This window comes from Petromyzon marinus, chromosome 20, assembly GCF_048934315.1.
Source record: "Petromyzon marinus isolate PM22_M1 ecotype Great Lakes invasive population chromosome 20, UKy_Petmar_22M1.pri1.0, whole genome shotgun sequence".
NCBI lineage: Eukaryota > Metazoa > Chordata > Hyperoartia > Petromyzontiformes > Petromyzontidae > Petromyzon > Petromyzon marinus.
Genome location: NC_133686.1, coordinates 116,777 through 144,591, shown reverse-complemented (window position 1 = coordinate 144,591; position 27,815 = coordinate 116,777). Strand labels below are relative to the sequence as shown.

Below are 27,815 nucleotides of genomic sequence, written 5' to 3'. Positions count from 1 at the left end.
TAAGAGGCTTACAAAATAAAAACTCTTCTTTTATCATGTCGTCTTTCACATAGCGTACAAAAACAGCAAGCTGGCTTAGATCAGAAACGTCTGTGGTTTCGTCGAGTTGAAGGCTGAATTTTGCCGGGCTTAAAATCAGATCCGCGACTACTTGAGCCAAGATGTCTTTACTCATGTCTTCTATTCTGTCACTGACGGTGTCATTTGAAAGGGGAATTTGGGATAATTTACCTTCGGCCGCTGTTCCGAGTATCAGATTCGCCATCTTTAATGCAGCTGGTTTCACAAGTGTTTCACCAATGGTGTGTGGCTTGCCCTGCTTTGCGATCAGGTAAGCAACTTCGTACGATACTGTCAGGATCGGTTTGTTAACAGGTACAAATCCAAGAGCAGGCAGAGTGGCCCTTTCATCGAATCTGGCTCTCTTCACCCTGAATTCAGCAAGTGTTGTGTTCTTGTATTCCCCGTCTCCATGCAGCTTCAAGAAGTGTTCCTTTAGTTTTGCCGGTGCAAGACTAGAGTTGCTCAACTTGGCGTTGCAAATCATGCAGATAGGACGCTCACTCCCATCACGTTCCGTGATACATGAGAATCCATGTTGTACATATTCGTCCGACCACTTTCTTCTTTTGCCCGACATAGTTAGTATGGATAAAATATTAAAGAAATCACGACGTACGACAACAACAGTCACACGTTGACTACTGAGTACGCACTAAATTCCCCGCAGCGCTGATTGGCCAAGCAGTGTAGCATGATCATCTGCAGCCAGTGATGGCCAAGCGGGCCGTGTGTGTCATCACAAATTTACACAATAATTCAAGTGTGTCCGGACCTCCGTGGCGGGGGCTCTGCCGAACACCTGAGATCGACTCACCGAACCCCTGGGGTTCGATCGAACCCAGGTTAAGAACCACTGATTTAGACACTACATATGCACATTGTATTTCATCTCCGCAATCACCAACGTTTTCTCATTACTGTGCATCAACACATATTTACACAAATTCACTGTCTCCCCGTCTCATTTCACTCTCGTATTTTACAATCTCGTATCCCATTAATGGTGGCAAGATGTTAACTACCTCGCCTCGTATACAGGTCGTGGGTTCGATCCCGGTCCTGACGCTGTATATTTGGAGTTTGCATGTTCTCCCCGTGGTCGCGTAGATTATTCTCCGGGTATTTGGCTCGTATAAACTTCCACATAAGCTAAATTTTGATTTAAAGCTATCCACATATACAAACACAGAGACAATTTCAACCGAGAAGATGGATTCTGGCTTAGCAATAATTGGAAGGATTTGATAAACCATTCCGGGTCTTAATTGATTGATCACGCTTAAGGTGGCTTTCAGACCGCATCCATTATTTTTCGTCTCCCCCCTCCTCTTTTCCGAACATAGATGGACTCGTCCATCTGAACAAGCTGTCAAATCGCTCTCCGTGGTGCTAACGTTAAAAATAACCGCCACCTTTTTTTTTATTTTCTTGTTGTTTTCACGCCTGATGATTGCTTGTGTTGCAGTCGAAACGTCGTGAGAATTTTATTGTTTTATATTTTTTATTTTGTTTCCCTTCTACGTGACTTTACCAAAAGAACCAAGAATATGAATTCCACAAGCTATTTCGTTGCGCTATTATTTGGAGCCACGTCGCTTCTGAAAAAGAGCTATATAGCGCAGTGGGCCTTACCTGGTAATTAAAAAAAGTTTAGTTAACGCATCACCACTCTCACTCTTGCCTCGATATACGCATCGGCCATCGCTACCTCGCAAAGTCCTCCTTTCGCCCATTACCTCATCTCCCTGTATTTTTTCTCCATCACTTCCCATCGTCTCACCTCCCACTCTCTTGGCGAGTTAGCCATCGACACGTCAGTTGTAAAGGGACAAGACACATCAGCAGCGTTTCATTTGAGAAGTTTCATTAGAAGGCCCCACAGGCACCGTTTGAACATTTATCCCGACATTCCTAAAGGGCCCTTGCATTGCAGTTTACATGCAGCTGTTGCAGTTATTTATCCAAAGCCAATACCTGCAGCAGGGTTCACCGTCAGTGGTGAAGATGAAAGGCTTCTAGAAGACGTTTTAATCAAAGGCGTCTTCTAAACCAAAGCGCTCAGGCCCTGTCACACTGATGGCAACTCGTGCGATGGGCTGGGAGCTGCATGTGGATGCAGAGACTTTCAGCTTTCAAACTTCACATTTACATTCAAAATTGCATTTCATAAACTAATTCTATCCTAACATATTCAAGTGATGACATCGGGCAGGATGAGAAAGTTTTCAGTGTACAATTTAGTACTTTCTATGCAAGTCCCTGAACCCGTAATGCATGTTCAAGCTATTACACACCTGTTACACAAGGTTGGTCACTCCATGTCAACGGTCTTTCTCAGATTTAAACGCCAATGTAGATTCACACAAAAGATCGTTATAAACTTAACAGTTGGGCATTTTTGCATTGCTTGTAAACGGGGTTGTGGGACTACAGGAAGTTTATAGTTTGCACTTGCAAGTGAAAATGTTTCCATCCATGTCAAGGTCTTCACACCACGATGGAACCTCTTTCAAACATTCATGCAGACATTTTAAATCCCTGTCCAATTGCAAAAGCACCACCAAGCACAGGGAATGATCAACTAAACAAATTGTGCACTGGTAAATGGTGACATCCTTTAAACTAAATCTGCCAATGCCATGCTTAGGAAAACGCACAATATTGTGTGCATAAACTTTTAAAGAAAAAATCGACTGCACATTTTCTAATCTGTTTTCAATATAATGTCAATTATGTCAACTAGAAATAACACCTGCAATTACCAAAAATTAACAGCAGCAATACAGACTACGAGCGTGACATTTGATTATTATAAAAATGAACGTTATCAGGCATCTAGGGCGAGCACTGAGTGGAATGGCGAGTGTGAGAGTTCTGCATGAACAACACTGGTGCAATGGATGTGTAGCACAAAGATCTGCTTGTTAGTGAAAAGTTAAAGTACCTCTGGCCTGTGCGTGGTGGAAAGGATAAATGTGCAATACTGGTGCCCCGTTTACACAACCGGGATTTGTGCATTAGCGGTTTAAATCTATACGTCGCTTGCCACATGTGTTACACGCCCTCGCCCAGCTTGAGTCGTGCAAATTCCTGCGCCAGGCTGATGGCCTCGGGGATGCTTGTGGTATTTGTGCCGCTGGCCTGGGCCGACACATCCTTGCCACCTCCGCGGCCTCCCAGCAGCGGCGTGACGTGCTGCACCCACGCGCTCGCCTTCAGACCACTGTGCACTGCCTCCTGCACACACGCATACGCTAGTTTAACAGAGCCACACTGCGTGCATTGTACACTCGCTTAACATCTGTTCATTTCTCTGCCCAAAATCCATCACTCTTCAAAGTAGGAACATAAGGCACATCGTGAGGAAACTACAAAATAAACTGACCTCCGCGACCTGACACAGGCAGGTGACTTTTCCAGCGTCATTATCCACAGCAAACAGCATGGTGGAAGTTTGAGGAGAAAGACTCTTGAACAACTTGAGGGCTTCATTCAGGGCCTAGGCAGACAGAGCAATTTAACAATACTACTGCATTGGCACATAACATAATTAAGCAATGTTATGCTTAGAGGCATTTATCATACAGCTGCTATTTTCTGTGGCAAATAAGTCTTGAATTTATAAAATTCTCCACTTCCAAAGTCTGCCCAAGAGCTCTGATTAGCACTATACCTTAGCAGATGCACCATTATCCATCTCCATGATGACCAGTGGCTTGTTGGGGCTGTTTTCGATAAGCTGCTTGGTTTTCTCCAACACCTGAAATGCAGAGGGCAACCCTATCAGCAGCTACCTAAGCAGAGCACAATATTATTCTGGCCACTGTCTATTTAGCAGAAATTCTGATCCACACTACAGATTCTCTCAGGCACTTGTAGCACAGATTACTTGAGCACAATAAAGACAAGTGCATTTATATGGCAGGGTTCTTCATCGTACAGCCAGCCAAAGCAAATTATTTGTACATTTAAGATCTGCGTCATTCCTATAGCGCAAGGCTTTCATGAAGGGAGCTATGTTTACATTATCTGCAGTAATGTCGCAGTAGCTTTCAAGTTTATTTTATTTAATAAGGTGAGAACACGAGACCAGATAAGTTTCACTTGCAAGAGTCAGCTGGAGCATTAGTATATTATCTAATTTTGACAATGACTCGCAACCAATGGCTTAAAATAACGTGACAGGATCTTTAACGTCCACCGTGAAGCAGACGTAGCATATGTTATGGTTAATACACTCAAAGTATTAACCAAGGCATCCTGCTAGATTCCAACAGGGAACCTCTGCAACAAATGCCGAACGTGCTACCACTGGGCCATGTCACCGCACCCTGACAAAAGTAGTGGAGATGGTGGTGGTGCTGAGAAAAGAGGCCAGGCACCTTCTTCTGGAGGTCGGCCTTGCTGGCGCGGTCCAGGTCATCCATTGTCCTCTTGAGTGCTGTCAGATTCTCGCGCAGCTTGTCCTTGCGCCACTGAGGAATAGTGGCAGGGCCCAGGACCTAGTGTAGAAAGTATTTCAGATGTAGCAGATGAGTAAATGAATTCATGAACAACAACTTAGCCACAGACCATCTTCCCAAGTGAGTCTGCCAATCCAAAACTCACCTCCACTAGGTCAGCAATCTCCTTCTGGAGATCCTTGTTGGGGACGGTTTCGACCTTCACCTTCTCAGCCAACGCTGCCACGGCTTCCTGGATGGCGCCAGCCTTGCGTGTCGCCTGCATGAACATCGTTACTTTACAGCTATTTGAACCGTTAACCCAAGAAAGACTCAATGAGTCTCGTTACTTTTTTCAGAGAGGGTCCTTCTAAGCTTTTGTAGTCGGGGGTGACAATTGCCGAGTTTTTCTATTGAGTATTTTTTCTTCTTTTGACCATGACGCCGGCACACAATCACATAATCTTCAAATGTGATCACAGGATCTTTAACATCGAGCAAATTCTGCAACGTATTTTACAGCTAAAACAAAGTATTATTGACCGCGGTGGCCTACCCGATTTGAACCTATGCACAAGCTGTGGACGCGCTACCGCTGGGCCATGCGACTGCCGTATTTTTGAGCTGAACGATTTGTTGATTGTAACCTTATATATAATGAATGTACAGCATTGTCAAATGTAATGATGCAATTAGCATGACACAATATAAAATTATATTGTTATTGTAACCTCACTAGAATGCATGCACTTACAAGTTGGTTGCAACTGCTGTTGGATTGCACTCTGAATGGAATCTGCACACACCTTTGTGGCCTCGGTTCCCGTCACCGCAACGATTCGACGGATTCCTTTCGCAATGGCTTCCTCTGTGACAATCACAAACGATCCAGCGTGGCCAGAGTTCTGCAGATGCCTGTCACAGAGTAGCACAGCATCTTTGTTAGTATGCAGCGCTTCCCGGTTTCCCAAGAGTGCCTTCAATGTCACTAGGAAGATGCATGGCAAGACGAAGGATACAAAAAGCGGCAATAATTAGCCGATATGCTTTGTGTCGACCCACGTTCCACCGCAGAACTCGATAGAGTGGAGAGCACCACCAGGGCCAGATGGGTCGGCCAACAGCTCGGGCACAGGCACGCCCACTGAGACGACGCGCACGGGGTCGGGGTATGTCTCGTCGAACACGGCACGCAGCCCCGCAATCGCCTTCGCCTCGGCCAGCGGCACATCCGCTGTGTACACCGGCTGCACACACCGCACACACATACCCATGCTAAGCAGAATGCGGCATTGCACATTCGTGCATGCGTTTCGTTGTAGATTCTCCTGGAGATCCTGTGTCGACTGTGTAGGCGCGGCGGGATCTGACGGAGGGCAGAGAGCGTTGGAAAGGTGTGGTGGCATCAATGGTTACTGCCACGATCACATCTTGATCTTGAGTGTGTCATACCTCCAAACTTAAAAAAAAATTACGTGACTGCACATGAGGCAGAGTTGATGAACGTAATGTGAGAGAATTTGGATTACATTTTTGTGCAACAACTGAACACCAACTGGTTATGGCAATCTGTGGTAACAGGGTTGTGGGAACACCAGTCTTCTGGTAGACATGTCACGACAAGAGCTACCCCATGCGGTGCGCAGACGCAGCGCACCTTGGCCTGCCGGATGATGTCGTTGGCAATCTCTTCAGTCTTTTGGATCTGGTCAGTGGTCATGGCGCCACGCGCGGTGAAATCGAAGCGCAGGCGGTCGGGTGCCACCAGGGAGCCTCGCTGGTCAGCCTCGCCCAGCACGGCCCGCAGCGCAAAGTTCAGCACGTGCGTCGACGTGTGATTGCTCATGATTGGCCGGCGCCGCGCCTGTAATAAGTAGCAAGCAGGATGGGGGTGGTGCATCAACATCAAATAACATAGAGGGCCTGCCCTGAGGCTTTTCAAGAGTCGAAGCCAACAATTGAGTGCCGGAGAGAATAGATCAGTAAATATTGCTTTCGACAGTTGCAAAACAAAATAGGCAATGTAAGCCATCTGTACATAACAAGAAAGCATGCAACGCTGCGCTTCCTCAATCGTATCGACTACTGGACAATTCCCAATTCTACACAGCTTTGTTTGTGTGCTCACCTCATCCACGTAGAGGGTGACTTTGTCCCCAACCTTGATGTTGCCATACAACATTCCTATGTGCAGCACGTAGCCACCACGCACCTGCGTGTTCTTCACTGTGAACTCCGTTTTCTGGTGTACAGAGATCAGGAAAGTGGTTACTTTGCAAACTGTGACTCATAGACCACTCCACACGATATGGCCATACTTGGCCCTGCAAGATTAAAAAAACCTGTAATATTACTGGTCTCCCTTGCATTTCATCTCTTGAAATTGGCAATAACGAAATTAAGACAACAATATGTATTGGTAGTATTATGCACTGTTGTATAAACAGCCAAGCGGTAGCGCGTTTATCGCGCTACCCCCCTGGTTAGCACTGTATTAACCACAAAGACGATGTGCCGCCTATTTCACAATGGAGATTAAGGATCCCGTGATGCCAATCTAAAAAAAATAGGCCATGTGTGCCGACAACACTGTCAATATTACTCACAAATGACTCAACTTATTCAATTGGGAAACATCGCAGGACCCTGCAAAAAATGGTCTTGAGACTCAGTGAGGTTTTCCTGGTTGAATAGATTTAATAATAATAATATTAAAGTGCACAGTATTTGGAGTATTCAAGTTGGAACAATGTAATCTCACATCCTCGCTGTCGTCTTCCTTGACCATGTAGCCCACGTCGTAGACCTGGCCTCCCTGCTCGGCGTAGAAGCAGGTTTGGTTGAGCAGAATGCCGCACTCCTTCCCAGAACTTGCTTCATCCACAAACTGCTTGTTTCTGCGTAGTGCCAGCACCTCTGCCACCACTCTCTCAAAGTCTGCACACACGCATGGTACACGCGCATTACATCGTCATGCATGCATTAATTCAATGCTAAACAAACGTCCACATGGCACGGAACTCACAGATATACAATCATACTTTTTGTTTCTTTCGGTAAAGTCACGTAGATATAAAAATAACAAATAAATCATGATGTTTCGATCGCAACACAAGCAATCGTCTTCAGGTGAAAAAATACAACAGGCAGACTACTGAGGCAGGAAGAAATGTAGCGAGAGAGCTACTGCAGCCAAAGGTTATATACAGTGAGGGAAAAAAGTATTTGATCCCCTGCTGGTTTTGTACGTTTGCCCACTGACAAAGAAATTATCAGTCCATAATTTTAATGGTGGGTTTATTTGAACAGTGAGGGACAGAATAACAACAAAATCCAGAAAAACGTATGTCAAAAATGTTATAAATTGATTTGCATTTTAATGAGGGAAATAAGTATTTGACCCCTCTGCAAAATATGACTTAGAACTTGGTGGCAAAACCCTTGTTGGCAATCAGAGGTCAGACGTTTCTTGTAGTTGGCCACCAGGTTTGCACACATCTCAGGAGGGATTTTGTCCCACTCCTCTTTGCAGATCTTCTCCAAGTCATTAAGGTTTCGAGGCTGACGTTTGGCAACTCGAACCTTCAGCTCCCTCCACGGATTTTCTATGGGATTAAGGTCTGGAGACTGGCTAGGCCACTCCAGGACCTTAATGTGCTTCTTCTTGAGCCACTCCTTTGTTGCCTTGGCCGTGTGTTTTGGGTCATTGTCATGCTGGAATACCCATCCACGACCCATTTTCAATGCCCTGGCTGAGGGAAGGAGGTTCTTACCCAAGATTTGACGGTACATGGCCCCGTCCATTGTCCCTTTGATGCGAAGTTGTCCTGTCCCCTTAGCAGAAAAACACCCCCAAAGCATAATGTTTCCACCTCCATGTTTGATGGTGGGGATGATGTTCTTGGGGTCATAGGCAGCATTCCTCCTCCAAACACGGCGAGTTAAGTTGATGCCAAAGAGCTCCATTTTGGTCTCATCTGTCCACAACACTTTCACCCAGTTGTCCTCTGAATCATTCAGATGTTCATTGGCAAACTTCAGACGGGCATGTATATGTGCTTTCTTGAGCACGGGGACCTCGTGGGCGCTGCAGGATTTCAGTCCTTCACGGCGTAGTGTGTTACCAATTGTTTTCTTGGTGACTATGGTCCCAGCTGCCTTGAGATCATTGACAAGATCCTCCCGTGTAGTTCTGGGCTGATTCCTCACCATTCTCATGATCATTGCAACTCCACGAGGTGAGCTCTTGCATGGAGACCCAGGCTGAGGGAGATTGACAGTTCTTTTGTGTTTCTTCCATTTGCGAATAATCGCACCAACTGTTGTCACCTTCTCACCAAGCTGCTTGGCAATGGTCTTGTAGCCCATTCCAGCCTTGTGTAGGTCATTAATCTTGTCCCTGACATCCTTGGAGAGCTCTTTGGTCTTGGCCATGGTGGAAGGTTTGGAATCTGATTGATTGATTGCTTCTGTGGACAGGTGTCTTTTATACAGGTAACAAGCTGAGATTAGGAGCACTCCCTTTAAGAGTGTGCTCCTAATCTCAGCTTGTTACCTGTATAAAAAGACACCTGGGAGCCAGAAATCTTTCTGATTGAGAGGGGGTCAAATACTTATTTCCCTCATTAAAATGCAAATCAATTTATCATTTTTGACATGCGTTTTTCTGGATTTTCTTGTTGTTATTCTGTCTCTCAATGTTCAAATAAACCTACCATTAAAATGATAGACTGATCATTTCTTTGTCAGTGGGCAAATGTACAAAATCAGCAGGGATCAAATACTTTTTTCCCTCACTGTACGTTTGAGGTGGGTACAACCCAAAGGTAAGTGGGCGGGGCTAGAGATATGACTTCAACCGAGAAGATGAATGCAAATTTAGCAATCTTTGGAAGGACGTTGATCAACCAGGTAAAGTGTCAACTGTTGTGTTGGCCGACTCTCTGAGTTGCATTATATTTCTAAGTTTGATCTTTTTTTTCTCTCTCTCACCCGGTTCCCCCTTTGAATTTCACCCCCACCCTCTCGCCCGTTACGGCAGCCCCTCCCCTCCTCGGATTAGCCGAGGTATGCCTAGCTCTGCGATCTTACATTTACTTGCAAATTCCATCTATAACCCCGCCCACTTACCCTTGGGTTGTACCCACATCAAACCTATATAACCTTTGGCTGCAGCAGCTCTCTCGCTACATTTCTTCCTGCCTCAGCAGTCCGCCTCCTGTATTTTTTCACCTGAAGATAATTGCTTGTGTTGCGATCGAAACGTCGTGATCTATTAGTTATTTTTCTATCTACGTGACTTTGCCGAAAGAACCAAAGAGTATGAATTCCTGCAGTCACGAAAGCTTCAAATCAAGATAGATATACAGTCATTTAATCCCGCACCACGCCTCTATTCCATCTCGATTACGTGGGTATGAACGGAAGGACGTGCTTGGAACGTGAGTGCTGTGGTCAACATCTCCTTGATTGACAATCCTCAGCAGACCTCACAAAATAAATGGGACCGAGAGAATAGGAGCCATGACATCAATTTTACATAACATCAGCCCCCTCATGATATTAAAAAAATCGCATTAAGATGCAGATACATTATACATATATTTAAAATTCATGTCTTCTTGTAAATTTGGCCACGTTGCTCAGTGGTAGGCCGACCGATCGTAAGTTCGAATCCTGATTGAGGGTTGACTAAGCCCATCATACCTCTAGGTTCGATACAATAAGTATCACTTTGCAAGAAATAACTTGTCTCTGCCATAGGAATGAGGAAATTCCACCACTAGCTCAGGGCTGTAAATAGGAGGTGAGCACCGTCTCAACGCTCATGGGAGCAGGAAATAATTTTCTGTGCAGGTGCAAGGAGAAGCGTAGATGAGTGACTGCAGAGCCCTTCGTCTCACCATAGTTCCCATTGGCATCGGCACTGTAGTTGTATTTTGGTGCATCATTGGTCGGCAGCAGACCCCGCTCACGCAGCTCATCAATGGCGTGAATGTCCAGCATGATCAGGTCCTCGTCTCCAAAGCCTCGCGCCTGAGATTTCAGCTGCGAACGCCAGCCCAGACACAGTTATCAATGCAAAGGTGCGGCCAAAAAAGAGTTGAGCACCAGAAAAAGTAAAGGTGTGCTTGCTCTTGGGGGCGTACCAGTTCTGAAATTATGCAGCTTGGTGGTTCGGCCTACCTGGGCAGCCTTCTTCTCCTGCTCAAAACTCTCCATGTCGATGGTGAGCCCCTTTTCCTCCGCAATGAGCCCAGTTAGGTCCACGGGGAATCCGTACGTGTCGTACAGCAGCCATGCCGTGTCCCCTGTTCCACACGCACACAAAACGACAAAGCCAAGGCTCAAAACATGCTGACGTCCGATCTCAATTCCTCTTTCGGGGCATCTGTGATATACAATAATTGTTTATCAAAGAAATCCAAAGTCCAACATTTTATTTTCCATTATGGCACTGCAGTGGGTTGCATGGCCAACACCAGTGACAATGTCTGTTTTTAGCTATAGGAGGAAACCGAAGAACCTGGGAGGAATGAATGCTGGATACGGGGTGAAGATACCTATTCCATAGAGAATAGCACCCGGAGTGGGAATCAATCCCCGTGGGCACGGAGGACTGCCAGTGTGATTCTTATGGGTTGCAGAACCTTTTGTTTATTTCAGCCTGGACCCAGAAATGAATCGAGTCAGTTAAACCATGTCTGATACCAAGGCCCTCAAAAGGCATGTGTACGCTGCCTGTGATGTGCACGCGGACCAAACCATGTGGGTGAACCAAACCAACTAAGGGTACAGAATATATGCATAAAGTCCACCAAGTAGCAATTGGCGTAGGTCCTGAAACTGCAGTGAAAAACGCAGGGTATTTGTGCGCGTCTCAGTGGAATCGCAACGATAAGCACGCAGCAGTGGTCACCAGGGATTGTCACCACTCCTGCTATACCCGCCAATCAGCTGCCAAGATGACAACGCCCATGCAACATGGCAATCGTGAAGTCCCCATGCAACATGGCTGCTGTGATGTCATCACTCCATCTGTGGCTGAGGTAAGTTGCACATCTATGTTATTAATGTTGTTTAGAGTAATGTTTAGAGTGATTTTGTACACTCACAGGTGCAAGTGTGCATGTAATTGTTCGGGTGTGTTACTTTATGTGCACGTCTGTTAGTTTTTTGTGTTTGCGATTCTACTATGTATCTATCATGTGCAGTATCATCCTTAGTAGGTACTTGACAACATGCTGTTAAAACACTATATGGGAATATTTGTCTATTTATTACAATGTGCATGTGTGTCTAGAGAGCAGTTGTATGTGATTGTGCACACGTGCGTTTGTGTCTGCGTGTTTGCGAGCGTGTGAGTGTCTGTGTGAGAGTGTGTGTGTGGACGTGAATAATGGCAGACTTGAGGGTGGTCCTGACTGCCCTTCAGGTCTCACGGAATTTACGTTATTTATTTTGCGTAAATCCCGTGTCGAATCGGAGTTAGGACAGGTCTTAGCTTACACAACTTCTAGAATTCCATAAGTCACCGGGTACTCCTGCCCTCTACACTGACCATCATCTGAATGAGGCTGTGCAGTTTTGTAAAGTCGCTGATTTTTGTGGTTTAATTTATATTATTTGTGTTTTCCTGGAATTACTAGATTTTATATAGTACTTGCAGTTATGATTGGAAAGTAGAACTGTGAAATAGCTTTACTGTATTCATGAGGGATTGGCACCCCGAGATTGCCAGGCCTTCTATGGGAATGATGCGCGATTACAATTCGTAGTAAGGGTTGGCAAAACGGCTAACAGAAGTGACGAGATGTCCACAACAATGAGGGCAAAGATGACAGTCGGTGGAGATGGCATACACAAAGGAGCCCGCTCAGTCCCACACTCACCAGGCAGGACGTTGTCATTGATGTTTTGGATCTTCCTCTCCAGGATGCGCCGCCCACGACTTAGCGTCTTGAGAAATTGTTCCTCCTCCTCATTGATGACATCTCTCACAGCCTGCGGGTCCTTCTTGAGCTCTGGGAATGCGTCGCCCTGCAGCCACCAAGTAATGAAGACACGACAGCACAGGTCTGACATCGATGCATCAATATAATGACAATCCAGAAAAACAATGATGGTCAAAGTGATTTGCGGTTCAAATGAGCATCGAGGCGCTGCTCATCTCCTTAGCACCGGTGTACAGCCCCAAGGTAGTTGGGGGATATATCACATTCCTATAGTGGGGGCAAGTCTACAGAACCACTGCTTATTTATCGACCCCAGGAGCAAAGAGGGGCTAAATCTTGGCTGGGAGTGTTCCAGCCAAGATTTAAACTCACAACTTACCAATTACAAGCTGCTCACTCGACCATTGAACTGCCCAGCCAGATATTAACTCAACACAGTGACAATTATTTTCAGAGGCACATTTATGCACCACTGAGTGTAACTAATTTTAAGCGAATCTGTGTTACTCAACAATCAGCTAGAGTGAGCGCGGAACACTGGGACGTTCCTCACCAGCGTCTCCACCACCACGTCCACCAGGGTTGAGAAGAAGCCCTTCTTCGCGTTCATCTTCTCGTGCGCGTAACGCACCGCGCGTCGCAGGATACGCCGCAACACGTACCTGTGCCACGCACACGGGAGACGGGAGACCGGCCCTGTGATCCTCCGTCGGCCCCAAAAGCCAGAGGGCCGAGGGAGCCACAACTGGTGAAGGGGGCGAGTGCCCGGTGCGAGAGGAGCCTGACCCGCGGCCCACGTTGTCGGGTCGACCCCCGTCGGACAGGGCAATGGTGAGCGTGCGCGCGTGGTCCGCCAGCACGCGGTATGCCATGTCAATGCCGTCGGCGTCCTCCTTGCCGACGTGTCCGGTGTAGGCCCGGGCTCCCGTGCCCTGCCACCCGCGAAGACATAACGCGGACACGCACAAGCGAACACTTTAATACGAACCACGTGCACAGCCCCACCTCGCCGCTCTAAGGTGTTCACGTTTAGACGTAAAGATACATGCTGGTAGAGTAATCAGGTTGTGAAGGTTATTTACCCAAGTGAGAACAAGTGACCGAGAGTCTGATTTGCAAAAGTATCCCGAGTCAACAAAATTACACAAAAACAATTAAATAAATTAAATGAAGCAAATATAAATCAGAGCAAAATAAGAAAATAGTATTCAGAGCAAAAACTGAGTTCAAGGAGAAATCTATAATACATCATAAATCAAGAGTAAATACTATTTTTATACATATGCTTTCACAACCGAAATTATTCATAATTATCTTCATTAACAACACCGGAATATAATTAAGGACAGTATATTTTCCCGGCTACTGTACCAATTCACTATATTAGACTCATCTAACCTGCCAATCACAACCAATGAACCAGCCATAAACTCTCATTATTAAATTGGTTCACCTCCACCGACTGTCCTGATGACAGTCAAGGCACCTACTAAAGACGGAGCCAGGAAACTCTTTCACGCGAGAATTGAGCTCTTAGTTACACATGTTGACACTGGATGTATACTCCAACGAAAGGGCATAACAAAATTGTCCAAAGCCAATTGCATTAAGTCGAGTACAAAATTGTCAAAATGTTGTTTGCATATCAATGTTCCTCCTCCGGTTTTGCTGAAAAACACCAAATCAATTGGCACATTTGCCCACGTGATAATGTGACATGATTGGCTCTATTGGGTTGAGGGATATAGTTAACGTTTTACATTATATCTACATGACGATGTAATCCGAAAGTAACAAATTATGAATTATTATTCTTAGCTCTTTCGGTAAAGTCACGTTGAAGGGAAACAATCAAATAATAAAATATATATATAAAATAAAAATTATCACGACGTTTCGACCATAACACAAAGGGTCATCATCAGGTGTGAAATCCAACGGCAAGAAGCATTTGAAAGAAGTGGCGGTTTGCATTTATTTATTTTTAAACGGTGTCTGTATTTATTTATTTTAAAAAAACGTTAACACCACGGGCAGCGATTTGGCAGTTTGTTTAGAAGGACGAGTCCATCTATGTTCTGAAAAGAGGAGGGGGGAGACGAAAATAATGTATGCTGTCTGAAAGCCACCGTAAGCGTGAACAATCAATTAAGATCTGAAATGGTTTATCAAATCCTTCCAATGATTGCTAAGCCAGAATCCATCTTCCTGGTTGAAATTGTCTCTGTGCTTGTATATGTGGATAGCCTCATGAACGAATCTCTCATAGTAGCCAGATGGCTTACAAAGAACCTCTGTCTTGGAGAAGTCAATGTCATGTGAGCCTACTGAATTATAACAATGATCTGCCACGGCCGAGGTGTTGGTCCTACCGTGTTTAAGGTCTGCTTTGTGTTCACGAATGCGGTCTGAGACATGGCGTTTGGTTTCTCCAATGTAACTACTACCACAGAGGCAACTTAGTTTGTAGACACCAGGGTACTGTATGTCCGGAATCACATCTTTTACAGACGGAACCAGATCACGGATTTTATGTAATCTACTCATTGTTTTTTTCGGTAAAGTCATGTATGTAGAAATACAATAAAATTATATTAACACAAAAAACAATCACGACGTTTCGATCACAACGCAAGCGATCTTCATCAGGTGTCAGGAACAAATCACGGAGGTAAATACAACAAAAAGATGAGAGACGAGAATTCAACAAACCTGAAAAACCAATGAGTAATTTTATGCAGTCACGAAAGCTTTAATACTTTATGTAATGTGTTGAATCGGACCTGGATCTTGTGTTTATTCAAGATTTTGGAGATCTTTTTGTGATCCCCGCAATGTAGGGTAAAGTGATGGTTTTGAAAGGCTCCTCAAGAGGGTCCTTCTTCAAGGTTTGAGTGATAGCTTTGCGGATTGCATAGTCGGAGTAACCATTAGCCTTAAGAGCTTGGTGTACGTGCTTGAGTTCACTGCCTATGTGTTCCTGGTCGGATATGCATTGGGCTCTATGGTACAGTCTTGATGAGAGAATTCTTCTGTGATGGATGGTGGTGGGAATCCGGTTTCAGATAAGTATCCGCATGGGTAGCTTTCCTGTAGACAGAGTGGCTCATTGAACCATCAGGTCTCTTTTTTATTAGGACATTCAAAAAAGGTAGCTTGCCATCTTTTTAGACTTCCATGGCAAATCTGATGGCTGGGTGTATGGAATTGATGTGGTCGAAGAATTGGTCTAGAGCAGGCCGGCCATGTGGCCGGCCTGCTGGTTCAGTCTGTAAAAGATGTGATTCCGGACATACAGTACCCTGGTGTCTACAAACTAAGTTGCTTCTGTGGTAGTAGTTACATTGGAGAAACCAAACGCCATGTCTCGGACCGCATTCGTGAACACAAAGCAGACCTTAAACACAGTAGGACCAACACCTCGGCCGTGGCAGAACATTGTTATAATTCAGTAGGCTCACATGACATTGACTTCTCCAAGACAGAGGTTCTTTGTAAGCCATCTGGCTACCATGAGAGATTCGTTCATGAGGCTACCCACATATACAAGCACAGAGACAATTTCAACTGAGAAGATGTATTCTGGCTTAGCAATCATTGTAAGGATTTGATAAACCATTTCAGGTCTTAATTGATTGTTCACGCTTACGGTGGCTTTCAGACAGCATACATTATTTTCGTCTCCCCCCTCCTCTTTTCAGAACATAGATGGACTCTTTTTGATTTAAAGCTTTCATGACTGCAGTAATTCATATTATTAGCTCTTTTGGTAAAGTCACGTTGGTCGAAACGTCGTAAGAATTTTTATTGTTTTATATATATTTTATTATTTTATTGTTTCCCTTCAACGTGACTTTACCGAAAGAGCTAATAATATAGATGGACTCGTCCTTCTAAACAAACTGCCAAATCGCTGCCCGTGGTGCTAACGTTTTTTTAAGTAAATACAAACACCGTTTAAAAATGAATAAATGCAAACCGCCACTTCTTTCAAATGTTTCTTGCCGTTGGTTTTCACACCTGATGATGACCGTTTGTGTTATGGTCGAAACGTCGTGAGAATTTTTATTTTATATATATATTTTATTATTTTATTGTTTCCCTTCAACGTGACTTTACCGAAAGAGCTAAGAATATGAATTACTGCAGTCACGAAAGCTTTAAATCAAAATTATGAATTGCGATAATACCAGTTGGCTTTGGACAAAATACTTTTCAAGTACAAATTACTTTTGGTTTAACACGTAGGCTTTCGCGACCAATATTATTCATAATAAAGGTTTTTGGGTTAGATCGCGTTATTTATAAATGTGTCGTAACCCTCCACCACCCGACACGGCCAATCAGCAAAAAAAGTGTCACGTTGACAAAAGACAAATAATTCACTACTTTAGCCCACCGGTGTGTTGAAGAGTGAATCCACAACATTTACAGTTTGAGTACGACGTTTCGCTGGTAAATACATCCAGCATCATCGGGCAATTCGCCAGAATGGTAAAGCCCTCGCTTGCTCCCGGTTTTAAATAGAGCAGCAGGGTGACGTCATCATTTAACTCATATCAGGTGCAGTGATTTGAGGCGGAGGGGGGGTATTGTAATTATATAATCGATTAGTAATCAGTCGATGGTTATGATTAGTAGTCAATGGTTATGATTAGTAGTAAATGGTTATGATTAGTAGTACTAATCATAACCATTGACTGATTACTAATCGATTATATAATTACAATACCCCCCCCCTCCGCCTCAAATCACTGCACCTGATACGAGTTAAATGATGATGTCACCCTGCTGCTCTATTTAAAACCAGGAGCAAGCGAGGGCTTTACCATCCTGGCGAATTGCCCGATGATGCTGGATGTATTTATCAGCGAAACGTCGTACTCAAACTGTAAATGTTGTTGATTCACTCTTCAACACACCGGTGGGCTAAAGTAGTGAATTATTTGTCTTTTGTCAACGTGACACTTTTTTGCTGATTGGCCGTGTCGGGTGATGGAGGGTTACGACACATTTATAAATAACGCGATCTAACCCAAAAACCTTTATTATGAACAAATTACTTTTGTTCACGGGTTTGGGGAACGGACGGCATGCAGTGTGTGATTATACCTGCTGTATGGCACGGAAGAAGGGCTGAAAGAGGTCGGTGTCATAGTTGGACATCTTGCCCTGCATGATAGACACCAGCCGCTCCAGACCCATGCCCGTGTCAATGCTCTTCTTTGCCAGGGGGTGCAGACTCCCATCCGTCTCCCTGCACCCGCACGCGGTCCCCATGAGGACGTGTTCACCCCTGACCTGCCTACTTGGTGGAAACACCTGTCCTGCAATGGACAGGTGTTTCCACCAAGTAACAATTCAACCCTTCGGCAATAAAATAACTTGTCATGATTCAGGGTTACAATTCAATTCGAGAAACAATTATTTTTTGTCTTGTGTTTACCGTTAATTTTGCAATGTTTTAATTTATTCCATCTCGTTTGTAGTTTCTTCACAATTCTTTAGCCCACATGCAACATTTGCATATCATTTGCAGAAATGTTTATATATTTGCTCACAATATTCGATGCATGGATAGCGATCTTAAGAATAGATTTTAATCAATGCACGCATCTTTATTCATAATAAAGGTTTTTGGGTTAGATCGCGTTATTTATAAATGTGTCGTAACCCTCCACCACCCGACACGGCCAATCAGCAAAAAAAGTGTCACGTTGACAAAAGACAATTAGTTCACTACTTTAGCCCACCGGTGTGTTGAAGAGTGAATCCACAACATTTACAGTTTGAATACGACGTTTCGCTGGTAATTACATCCAGCATCATCGGGCAATTCGCCAGAATGGTAAAGCCCTCACTTGCTCCCTGTCTTAAATAGAGCAGCAGGGTGACGTCATCATTTAACTCACTTCAGGTGCAATAATTATATAATCGATTGGTAATCAGTCAATAGTTATGATTTGTAATGAGTTGTAGATTAGTAATTAGTTGTAATGTGTGCTATTGTGATTATATGCTACATTAGTAATCCGTTAATTAGTATGTTTCCTCTATAAGGAATTGTAATATGTATTATTTAATAATACGCTTCCAAGCCGCACTAAGCCTATAGCTATCAGAACGATTAAAGTTATTTCTGTTTCTCTCAATTTCAATGGATTCTCTAATTGGTCTTTGCCAGTAATAATTAGTTTTACACAACACTTCAACGTTATAAAAATCAATTGAGTGTCCTTGTTGACAAGCATGTTCTGCCACTGCCGACAATTGTGTTTGAGATAATTTAATATTTCTTTGGTGTTCTTTTAGTCTTATGCTGATGTTACGTCCCATCTGTCCAATATAGCATCTGCCACATAAACCATTAATCCGATATACACCTTCTGTTGATAATTTAGGCAATTCGTCTTTAGTGCAAGATGCTAGTTTTTGAATTGTGTACTGTACCAAATCTTAATGTAAAGTTTTGCTTTTGCAAAACACGGGCTAATTTGTCAGTTACTCCTGAGATATATGGATTTTTTTAAAAGAATCTGATCGCTTTCAGCAGTGTTGCTTTGCAATCGTGATTTGGCATTCAGTGCTCTGTTAATTTGAGTATTATTGTCGCCATTCTGTTGTAATGCTTCTTTAACGTGTTTGATCTCTCTCACTAGACTTTCACCATCTGACACTGTTTTAGCCCGCTGTATGAGCATCTTGATAAGAGAGGATTTCTGAGCTGGATGATGATGCGAATCTGCATTCAGATAGGCATCAGTGTGCATTTGCTTTCTGTAATCGATGTGTGTTATTTTACCGTTTAGGCCATGTCCAAGCAAAATATCTAGGAACGGGAGTGTGTTATTCACCTCCATTTCCATGGTGAACTGGATGGCCGGGTTTTGTGTATTGAAATTATTTAGAAAATCATTAAGTGTACCTTTACCATGTGGAGCCAGACAACCAAAGTGTCATCCACATATCTAAACCAAAAAGATGGTTTTAATGTGCTCGAGGCAAGTGCTCTTATTTCAAAGTTTTCCATGTACAGATTTGCTATAGCAGGAGATAAAGTAGAGCCCATTGCTGCTCCTTCCTTTTGTTTAAAGAAATCCCCTCTCCATAAGTATCATTTAAACAATGGTCAGCAAGTTTCGGAATATCTTTTGGTAAACCTGTATTCTTTACTAGTGTATCAAGTAATTATTTTGTTTAAAGAAATCCCCTCTCCATAAGAAGTAAGTGTTATTTAAACAATGGTCAGCAAGTTTTGGAATATCTTTTGGTAAACCTGTATTCTTTACTAATGTATCAAGTAATTTAAGCGATTAGTTCACTGGAACCTTAGTGAATAGATAAATCACATCAAAACTTACCAGAATATCATTAGGATTAAGTTTAATATCTTTAATCACATTCACAAGATGTTCTGAATATCTTATGAATGAAGATGTCCTACCGATGTAGGGCTGTATTTGTTTAGTTATATATTTTGCTAATTTATAAGTGGCAGAGCCAATTGTACGGACTATGGGTCGTAATGGGATGCCGATTTTATGAATCTTTGGTAGCCCATACAGTCGAGGTGGTTTTGAGGCCCTTGGCTTAATTTGGTGTTGCTCATTCTTAGGGATGAATGAATTTGCAATTATTGCAGTAGTCTTACGTTCTAAAGTATTAGTTGGATCTCGTTTAATTTAATGTAGGTACTTTCCTCTAGTAAATTTCTAATTTTATTATCATAATCGGCTTGTGACATCACTACAGTAGTGCCGCCTTTATCAGCTGCCAGGATTTGGATATCTTTATTTACACGGAGCGCTCTTAAGGATTTTTCTTCGTTGTAACTGATATTTATCAATTCCAGACACCCTGCAATCAAATTCACCATGGAAGTGGAGAAAGATGGCAAGCAACCATTCTTGGATGTTCTGTTTGAGAGGAGACCTGATGGCTCATTGGGGCATTCTGTCTACAGGAAACCCACCCACACAGATTCCTACTTGAAGCCTCATTCCCACCACCCAGCTCAAAATAATTCTCTCATCAAAACGTTATACCACAGGGCTCATTGCATTTCGGACCAACACCACCTGACCAGTGAATTAAAACATGTACACCTGGCCCTCAAGAGAAACGGATACTCTGACCGTACCATCCGCCAAGCTGTTTCTCCCTCCATACAGAAACAACCACTTGATACTCCGGTCAAAACCATCACACTACCATATATAGCAGGCGTTACCAAAAAGATCTCCAAAATTCTAAACAAACACAAGATCCTGGTCCGGTTCAATACAGTACACAAAATCCGTGACCTGATCCCATCCATGAAGGATGTCATCCCTGACTTACAGTACCCCAGAGTTTACAAATTGAGTTGTACCTGTGGTGACTGCTATATCGGGGAGACGAAACGACATACCTCTGACCGAATTCGCGAGCACAAATCAGATCTGTAACACGGCAGAACGAATTCATCTGCTGTGGCTGATCATTGTTACAACGCTATGGGTGATCATGAGATTGTCTTCTCCGATACCAAGGTTCTCTGTAAACCTACAGGTTATCACCAGAGATTTGTCCACGAAGCCATTCAGATATACAAACACAGACATAACTTCAACCCAGAGGATGGTTTCAAATTAAGCAACCATTGGAAAGACGTTTTAAATCATACCAAACGTCAACTAATTTCTAACAGAAATTTCAAGTAATGGTATACCAAGCTGATTCCTTCCGAACTTTCTATTAAACCCTTTTTTCTATTCTCCCCTGACAGCACATTCTTGCCGATCTTTCATTTTTTCTGTTTCTATTGCACACACACAGTGACCCATCCTCCGCACCCTCTACACAAAAACATGCTAACCCCCCAGCTAATTTTCTGACTTTAACACCCTGCTGCTTCAACACTTTAACACAGCTATTTTTGATATGTGAACTCCTTTGTCAAGGCGCCCTGCTCCTCCCACCGAGCATAAAGGATGCCGCGAATCTTAGCAGCGGTCATTGAAGTGCTGTCGTCCCGACAGTTCTGTTCCTTCACCTGAAGAAGGCCACTTGTGTTGTGGCCGAAACGTCGTGATTTTTTTAAAAATTTGTTTTACCTACGTGACTTTACCGAATAGAACCAAAGAGTATAGCTAATATTTACTTTTGGAACTTTGCTAGTCTCAATTATTTTGGCAACCTCGTGTCTAGTCATCTCTGACTCATTATGTGGAAGGAGTCTTACTGCTGATTCTACCTCAGCAATTATCTCATCCACTGGAATTGTGCTTGGGGTAACGGCAAAGTTAAGGCCTTTAGAAAGGACAGAGATCATGTCACTAGTTAAAACAGTGTTAGTCAAGTTCATTACGGTTTTGTTTTTAAATTGTTCGTTTTTAGTAGGGATTTGTTTATTATGAAGTCTAGAAAATGTATTCATTTGGTTAGTTTTTGTTAGATTAAACACTCAGGATTAACTGACAAATTAGCCCGTGTTTTGCCAAAGCAAAACATTACAGTAAGATTTGGTACAGTACACAAAATTCAAAAACTAGTATCTTGCACTAAAGACGAATTACCTCAATTATGAACAGAAGGTGTATATCGGATTAATTGTTTATGTGGCAGATGCTATATTGGACAGACGGGACGTAACGTCAGGATAAGACTAAAAGAACACCAAAGAAATATTAAATCATCTCAAACACAATTGTCGGGAGTGGCAGAACATGCTTGTCAACAAGGACACTCAATTGATTTTTATAACGTTGAAGTGTTGTGTAAAACTAATTATTACTGGCAAAGACTAATTAGATAATCCATTGAAATTGAGAGAAACAGAAATAACTTTAATCGTTCTGATAGCTATAGGCTTAGTGTGGCTTGGAAGCGTATTATTAAATAATACATATTACAATTCGTTATAGGGGAAACACATACTAATTAACGGATTACTAATGTAGCATATAATCACAATAACACACATCACAACTAATCACTAATCTACAACTGATTACTAATCATAACCATTGACTGATTACCAATCGATTATATAATTACTGCACCTGAAATGAGTTAAATGATGACGTCACCCTGCTGCTCTATTTAAGACCGGGAGCTAGTGAGGGCTTTACCATTCTGGCGAATTGCCCGATGATGCTGGATGTAATTACAAGCCAAACGTCGTATTCAAACTGTAAATGTTGTGGATTCACTCTTCAACACACCGGTGGGCTAAAGTAGTGAACTAATTGTCTTTTGTCAACGTGACACTTTTTTGCTGATTGGCCGTGTCGGGTGGTGGAGGGTTACGACACATTTATAAATAACGTGATCTAACCCAAAAACCTTTATGAATAATATTGGTCGCGAAAGCCTACGTGTTAAACTGCACGCATCTTTACAATCTTAGTTCCCATGGAGAGGGCTGTGCAGATTAAGTAATACAAACAACGCTCGGGAAGCATGGACACAGCAACGAGTGTGCAGCACCGGTTGAACTGAATGAAGACGAGGTTCCAGATTTCCAGCACGTCGGGGTCGTCCTGGTTGACAAGGTGTGCTGCATCTCGTCCTCCAATGCGGTCGAAGTGGATCTCAGTGCAGGGGCCGCAGGGTCCAGTGTCTCCCATCTCCCAGAAGTTGTCCTTCATGCTGCCTGGCAGCACACGTTCCTCTGGCACACTGTAGGCGCACGCATACACAGATAGGACATTCAAGGCCACACTCAGCAAAGCGTCATAGTCAGAACTTTGCCTACGACACTGTTGGTCCTGCTGCATGCTTGGTGATCGATTTTAACTAATGCTTCGTCCTTATCAGGTCCTGCGTCATCTTGGGGCACTTTATTTACAGGAACTGCTGACACTTTGTGCTCCTTGATAGCAGTGAATGCTTAACTTTTAATGGTACTGAGAAGTCGTCTAAAAACAGGAGCGGTAAGAAAATGTAGTTGTGCGCTCTGCCTCTGGAAATCTTTTCCAAGCCATAAATATTGAAACAATCAGATATTTAAGATCAAATAAAATAATATTTGTTTGAGATGGCTTATTTATTAGCTGCATTGCTTGGGCAATGGCTTTATTTATTTATTGTAAAGCACCCAGGGATACTCTGCAATAATATATTGAATATAAAAGCAAACACATCGCATTGTAATAGGTATTGTAAATGACATTGTATTGCATTGTATGTTGTGATCGCGACACTGTAGGAAGAGTGCGGTCGTGACCCGAGATCGAGCCAGATCTGCTTGCACTCCAGGTCGGGCTGCAGCTGGGCCTTCTGGTCTCCACCAAAGTAGGTAACGTAGAGACGCTCGAGGGGCAGCTGCAGGTCTCCCACCAGCAGCGCCATCGCCATCTCACACGCCTCTTTCTAGGGACACCACACGTGCAACACCACTCAAATGTTCACTACGTCGGTTTCCAACGGGAGGAGGTCTTTGTGAACCCCAAGGGGGGTGGCACCAGGTTGTGGTTGTAAAAGGGTGTACAATCACTTGGAAATATTGATAAACTAGGTCTACAAATTACAGGAGAGGTTGGTGTAGAAATTGGCCTTTGGGTAGAAACTAGGACTGTACAATCCTATGACTTGGCAATTTGACACATTGCAGTGATAGGGGTGGTGCTTTGATGCTTGAATCTCAATGTTAGTCATTAATTTGCATGAGGCTGAATTCTAGGAGAGCTTGTTTGTAACAAGCCATGAAATTCAGTGTGCTAATAGCAAGCGAAACAAATGAACACGCAGCCATGTGGATTTGGGCATGTAATGGGCTAATGGCTCGAATGCCAGCAGCGTGCTTTGGCAACAGCCTGATGATGTATGCTCACTACTAGACATTCACATTTGTGGAGGTTATATAATGCTGTGCGCTGGTGTCACACCGCTGCTCTTACCTTGAAATAATCTCCAAAAGACCAGGAGCCCAGCATTTCAAAGAAGGTGTGGTGGTAGACGTCTTTGCCCACATCATCCAAGTCATTGTGTTTGCCGCCTGCGCGGATGCACTTCTGTGTGTTGGCCGCGCGGTGCAACTGGGCCATCGGGTGGGATGGGTCAATGGTGTTGAGGAATATCGGCTTAAACTGTAGAAGGAAAAGACAGAGCAAAACATTTTCCCAAGGCACCAAGTGTATTTGAGTGAGCCTATGCAAAGCTACATTTCTGACCTTGTTTGTTTTACTTCTATAAGGCCAAGAAAGATATGTTCATGCAATGGCACATATTTTTGTTATCTACAACCACCAGCATATTTGGTGACAAGAAACACAACACAGACAAGAAACAAAAATACATTTGGGGCTCTTCCTCAACCTTGATTCGTGGACACAAATATTTCTTGGTTTGAAAATATGCTTCCTGTATGGTAGCCACCCGCCACAGGAAGCTCGAGTCGCAGTTATAGTACCCGAGGTACAAGCACATACCGCCTATCACCTGCTGGACATTCACAACGACTCACGAGGCTGGGAATTCACCTGGTTCATGCCGGCATTGGCAAACAGCAGCGTGGGGTCATCTCCTGGGATGGTGGAGGAAGAGTGCACGTACGCGTGCTCGTTCTTCTTGAAGAAGTCTATGAACTTCTGTCGCACTTCGCTGGCACTCAGAGTTGGTGCCATGGCAGCGCTGGTAATGCGTCAGGTCGCACCTGCGTCAGCATCGCCACGAATGACAAAGGTGACATCGTCTCGTTAGCCACATTCGCACAGAGGAACCCTCTGTGACTGGTCCACAGCGCGCTGCCACTTAAATGAGCGTGGACGCAGCAGTTTGTCGGGGGAAGTTTTTAAGTTTACGACTCGACGTGGTGGTCATGTGCCCAGACAACCCTGAACACCTTTGCAATGAGATGGCCCACCTCAAGGGATCGTCTACGCGAGATTCATTTTTAAGTGTTACCTTTAGATGTGACATCTCCGAATGGTTACACTCGACCACACCTTCACGTTTTAAAACATGTAATATCCTTAAATGCTGCCCAGACCTGTAAAGTTGTGCGAGGAGGAAGGAAAAACCCAAAGAGAGACAACAACACTCGCCAAAGCTGACGTGGAGCCAGTCTATTCTAGATGTGAAGCTTTTGTGACTGCAAGGATCCATACTCTTTGGTTCTATTCGGTAAAGTCACGTAGGTAAAAAATAAAACAACAAAAATCACGACGTTTCGGCCACAACACACCTGATGAAGGCCACTTGTGTTGTGGCCGAAACGTCGTGATTTTTGTTGTTTTATTTTTTACCTACGTGACTCTACCGAATAGAACCAAAGAGTATGGAGCCAGTCTACAGCATCTGCGCATTCCGCCTCGAGTGAGGCTCCTGGACAGAAACCAAACTCATTCCGCCCCAGGGCGATCACACCAGTCATCAGCATTCACATCACGACAGTCAAGTAGAGTTCATGTTTGTGAGTTTAGACGGCTTCATCAAAGTCCCACGACCTCTCAAACGCTCTGTGTTAGTTTGGAGAACCCTCACACAAGAGCCGATAAACCTATTCTCCAACTCTCCAATGGGGCCCACCAACACACAAAGGGCATCAACACACGAGGTTTATAAACACACGAGCCATCAAAACCATCCACACAGCGAAACATCAACATCGTCTAAATCGGAGGCCTTTAAACACATACGGCTCATGAATACAACGACACGGGGAACATCAACACACGGGATCGACTCAACAAGGCCCATCAATAACCACACTCCCATCACACGCAAGCCCACTGACGCTATCAGCACGCTGCGCGAGAATGAAAGGCGCCGCCTCACCGGGAGGGCGGCTCGTGGACTCGGTACGAGGCGCAGCCGTGCGGGTGATGGGCGCTGTGCTGGTCTCGCTGTGCTCGAGGCGGTGAGGGGTCTCGCTGCGCTCTCCTCGCCTCGCTATTCTTCTCAGAGTGCTTCTCTTCAACGCCGCTCGGCTGATGCAAGCCGCGTGACGTCACCGCCAACACACGTGCTCGCGCCACCCCCGCATTTATATTTCACAATACATACACGTATAAAGCATTGTATTTCATAGTGCATATCGTATATAGCGTAAGATTTCATAGTATATACGCGTATAGAGTATTATATTTCATAACGTAGACGCGTATGTAGCATATTTCGCAATGCGTACACGTATACGCTAGATTTCGTAATGCACACACCTATATACTTTTATTTCATAGTGCGAATGCGTAAGCATTATATTTCATAATGTACACGCGTATATAGAATTATATTTTGCACTGCATGCACTGCGAAATGCACACGCTTGTTTACATGTTATGTATGCGCGCAAACTGTATTAGCAGGAAATCCCTGGCGTTGCCCGGGTACTTGCGGCTATCTTTTGTGAATGTAGAATGGCTCAATCACTGTATTCCGGAGGGGGTCAAGGCGTTACAACAACTGTCAAGATCTTGCCGTGCCACCTGTTCTGTACTGAATGGGGCACGGCAAGATCTGGCGATCTTTGTTCGAAGCGGGAATGGTGCCGCGTTGTTTGCCTCGCACGGAAAGACGATGCTCACGAACGTTGAGCGTGACTTGGAATCATCAACGGCAGTAGTGGGGGGTCATCATGTAAATGTGTTTACGAGGGGGTCATTATGTAATTGTTAAAAGCAAAAGGTTTTCCGCGGGGTTTTAAAATGTGACCCTGCCAAGGGTGGTGGCGATAGCTTTAACGGTGTTGATTTGTAGTCGAAACAGACTTTCATTTTTATAGGAGTAATAAAAGATTATTTACATTTTCGAGCAATAGCCTTCATGTTTACGCGTTTGTGCATCAGGTATCCACATCTACTGCCACGGTTTGTGCAGTGAATGCGGCTCAGGGTGGACCGCGAGCTTCCTGGAGGATCAAACCCAAGGGTGTCTCCTGCGTTGGGTCTTTCACAACAAGGCGCTGTCTGCGAGCTCTTTTGAACTCCATTCAGCTCTCCAAGCTTTATCGAGGTAGTTGAAGGTGAAGCGCATGGGTCCAAAGAAGCTTTGCGGGACTTGGAGCGATTACGAGGGGCGTCCTTGAGGCCCTGGTGGATGGGAAGGCGACCGTTCTCCATTCGCGGGCAGCGTTGCAGCGGTTGTGTGGGGAAGCGATTTGTGACAGCACGGGCAGCTTGGGTGTTGGGGTCGACTTGAGGGTCCCAGTGAGACACCCGCATCGCAGTGTTCAGTTGGACATCAACAAGTCGAGTGTGACTACTTCTGGTCCCACACTGGTGCACAGGACTTGGCTACAAGGTACACAATGCGTGAGGCCGCAGTCAAGCGAGTTTGGAGATGTTATTGTGGGGACAGCCACGGAAATGTCTGAGATTCAAAGAACATCGGATTAATAAGTACACACGGGGTTGAGGATATGAGGAACTGA

At 44.2% G+C, this 27,815-nt stretch overlaps 1 protein-coding gene across 1 annotated transcript; it reads right to left on the bottom strand.

Moving 5' to 3' along the window:
* Positions 1-1,910: 1,910 nt before the first annotated feature.
* AARS1 (alanyl-tRNA synthetase 1) lies at positions 1,911-26,415 on the bottom strand. Its single transcript, XM_032957858.2, has 21 exons — positions 26,222-26,415; positions 24,925-25,097; positions 24,343-24,531; positions 23,670-23,815; positions 22,931-23,122; positions 17,573-17,717; positions 13,247-13,392; positions 13,014-13,122; positions 12,398-12,545; positions 10,692-10,816; positions 10,409-10,553; positions 7,267-7,442; positions 6,634-6,747; positions 6,163-6,369; positions 5,568-5,752; positions 5,312-5,420; positions 4,672-4,785; positions 4,446-4,565; positions 3,737-3,823; positions 3,449-3,562; positions 1,911-3,300 (listed from the first exon to the last, which is right to left on the bottom strand). The coding sequence occupies exons 2-21, from the start codon at positions 25,066-25,068 to the stop codon at positions 3,118-3,120; spliced, it is 2,898 nt and encodes a 965-aa protein (XP_032813749.1). The 5' UTR covers positions 25,069-25,097; positions 26,222-26,415; the 3' UTR covers positions 1,911-3,117.
* Between the last annotated feature and the right edge of the window lie 1,400 nt (positions 26,416-27,815).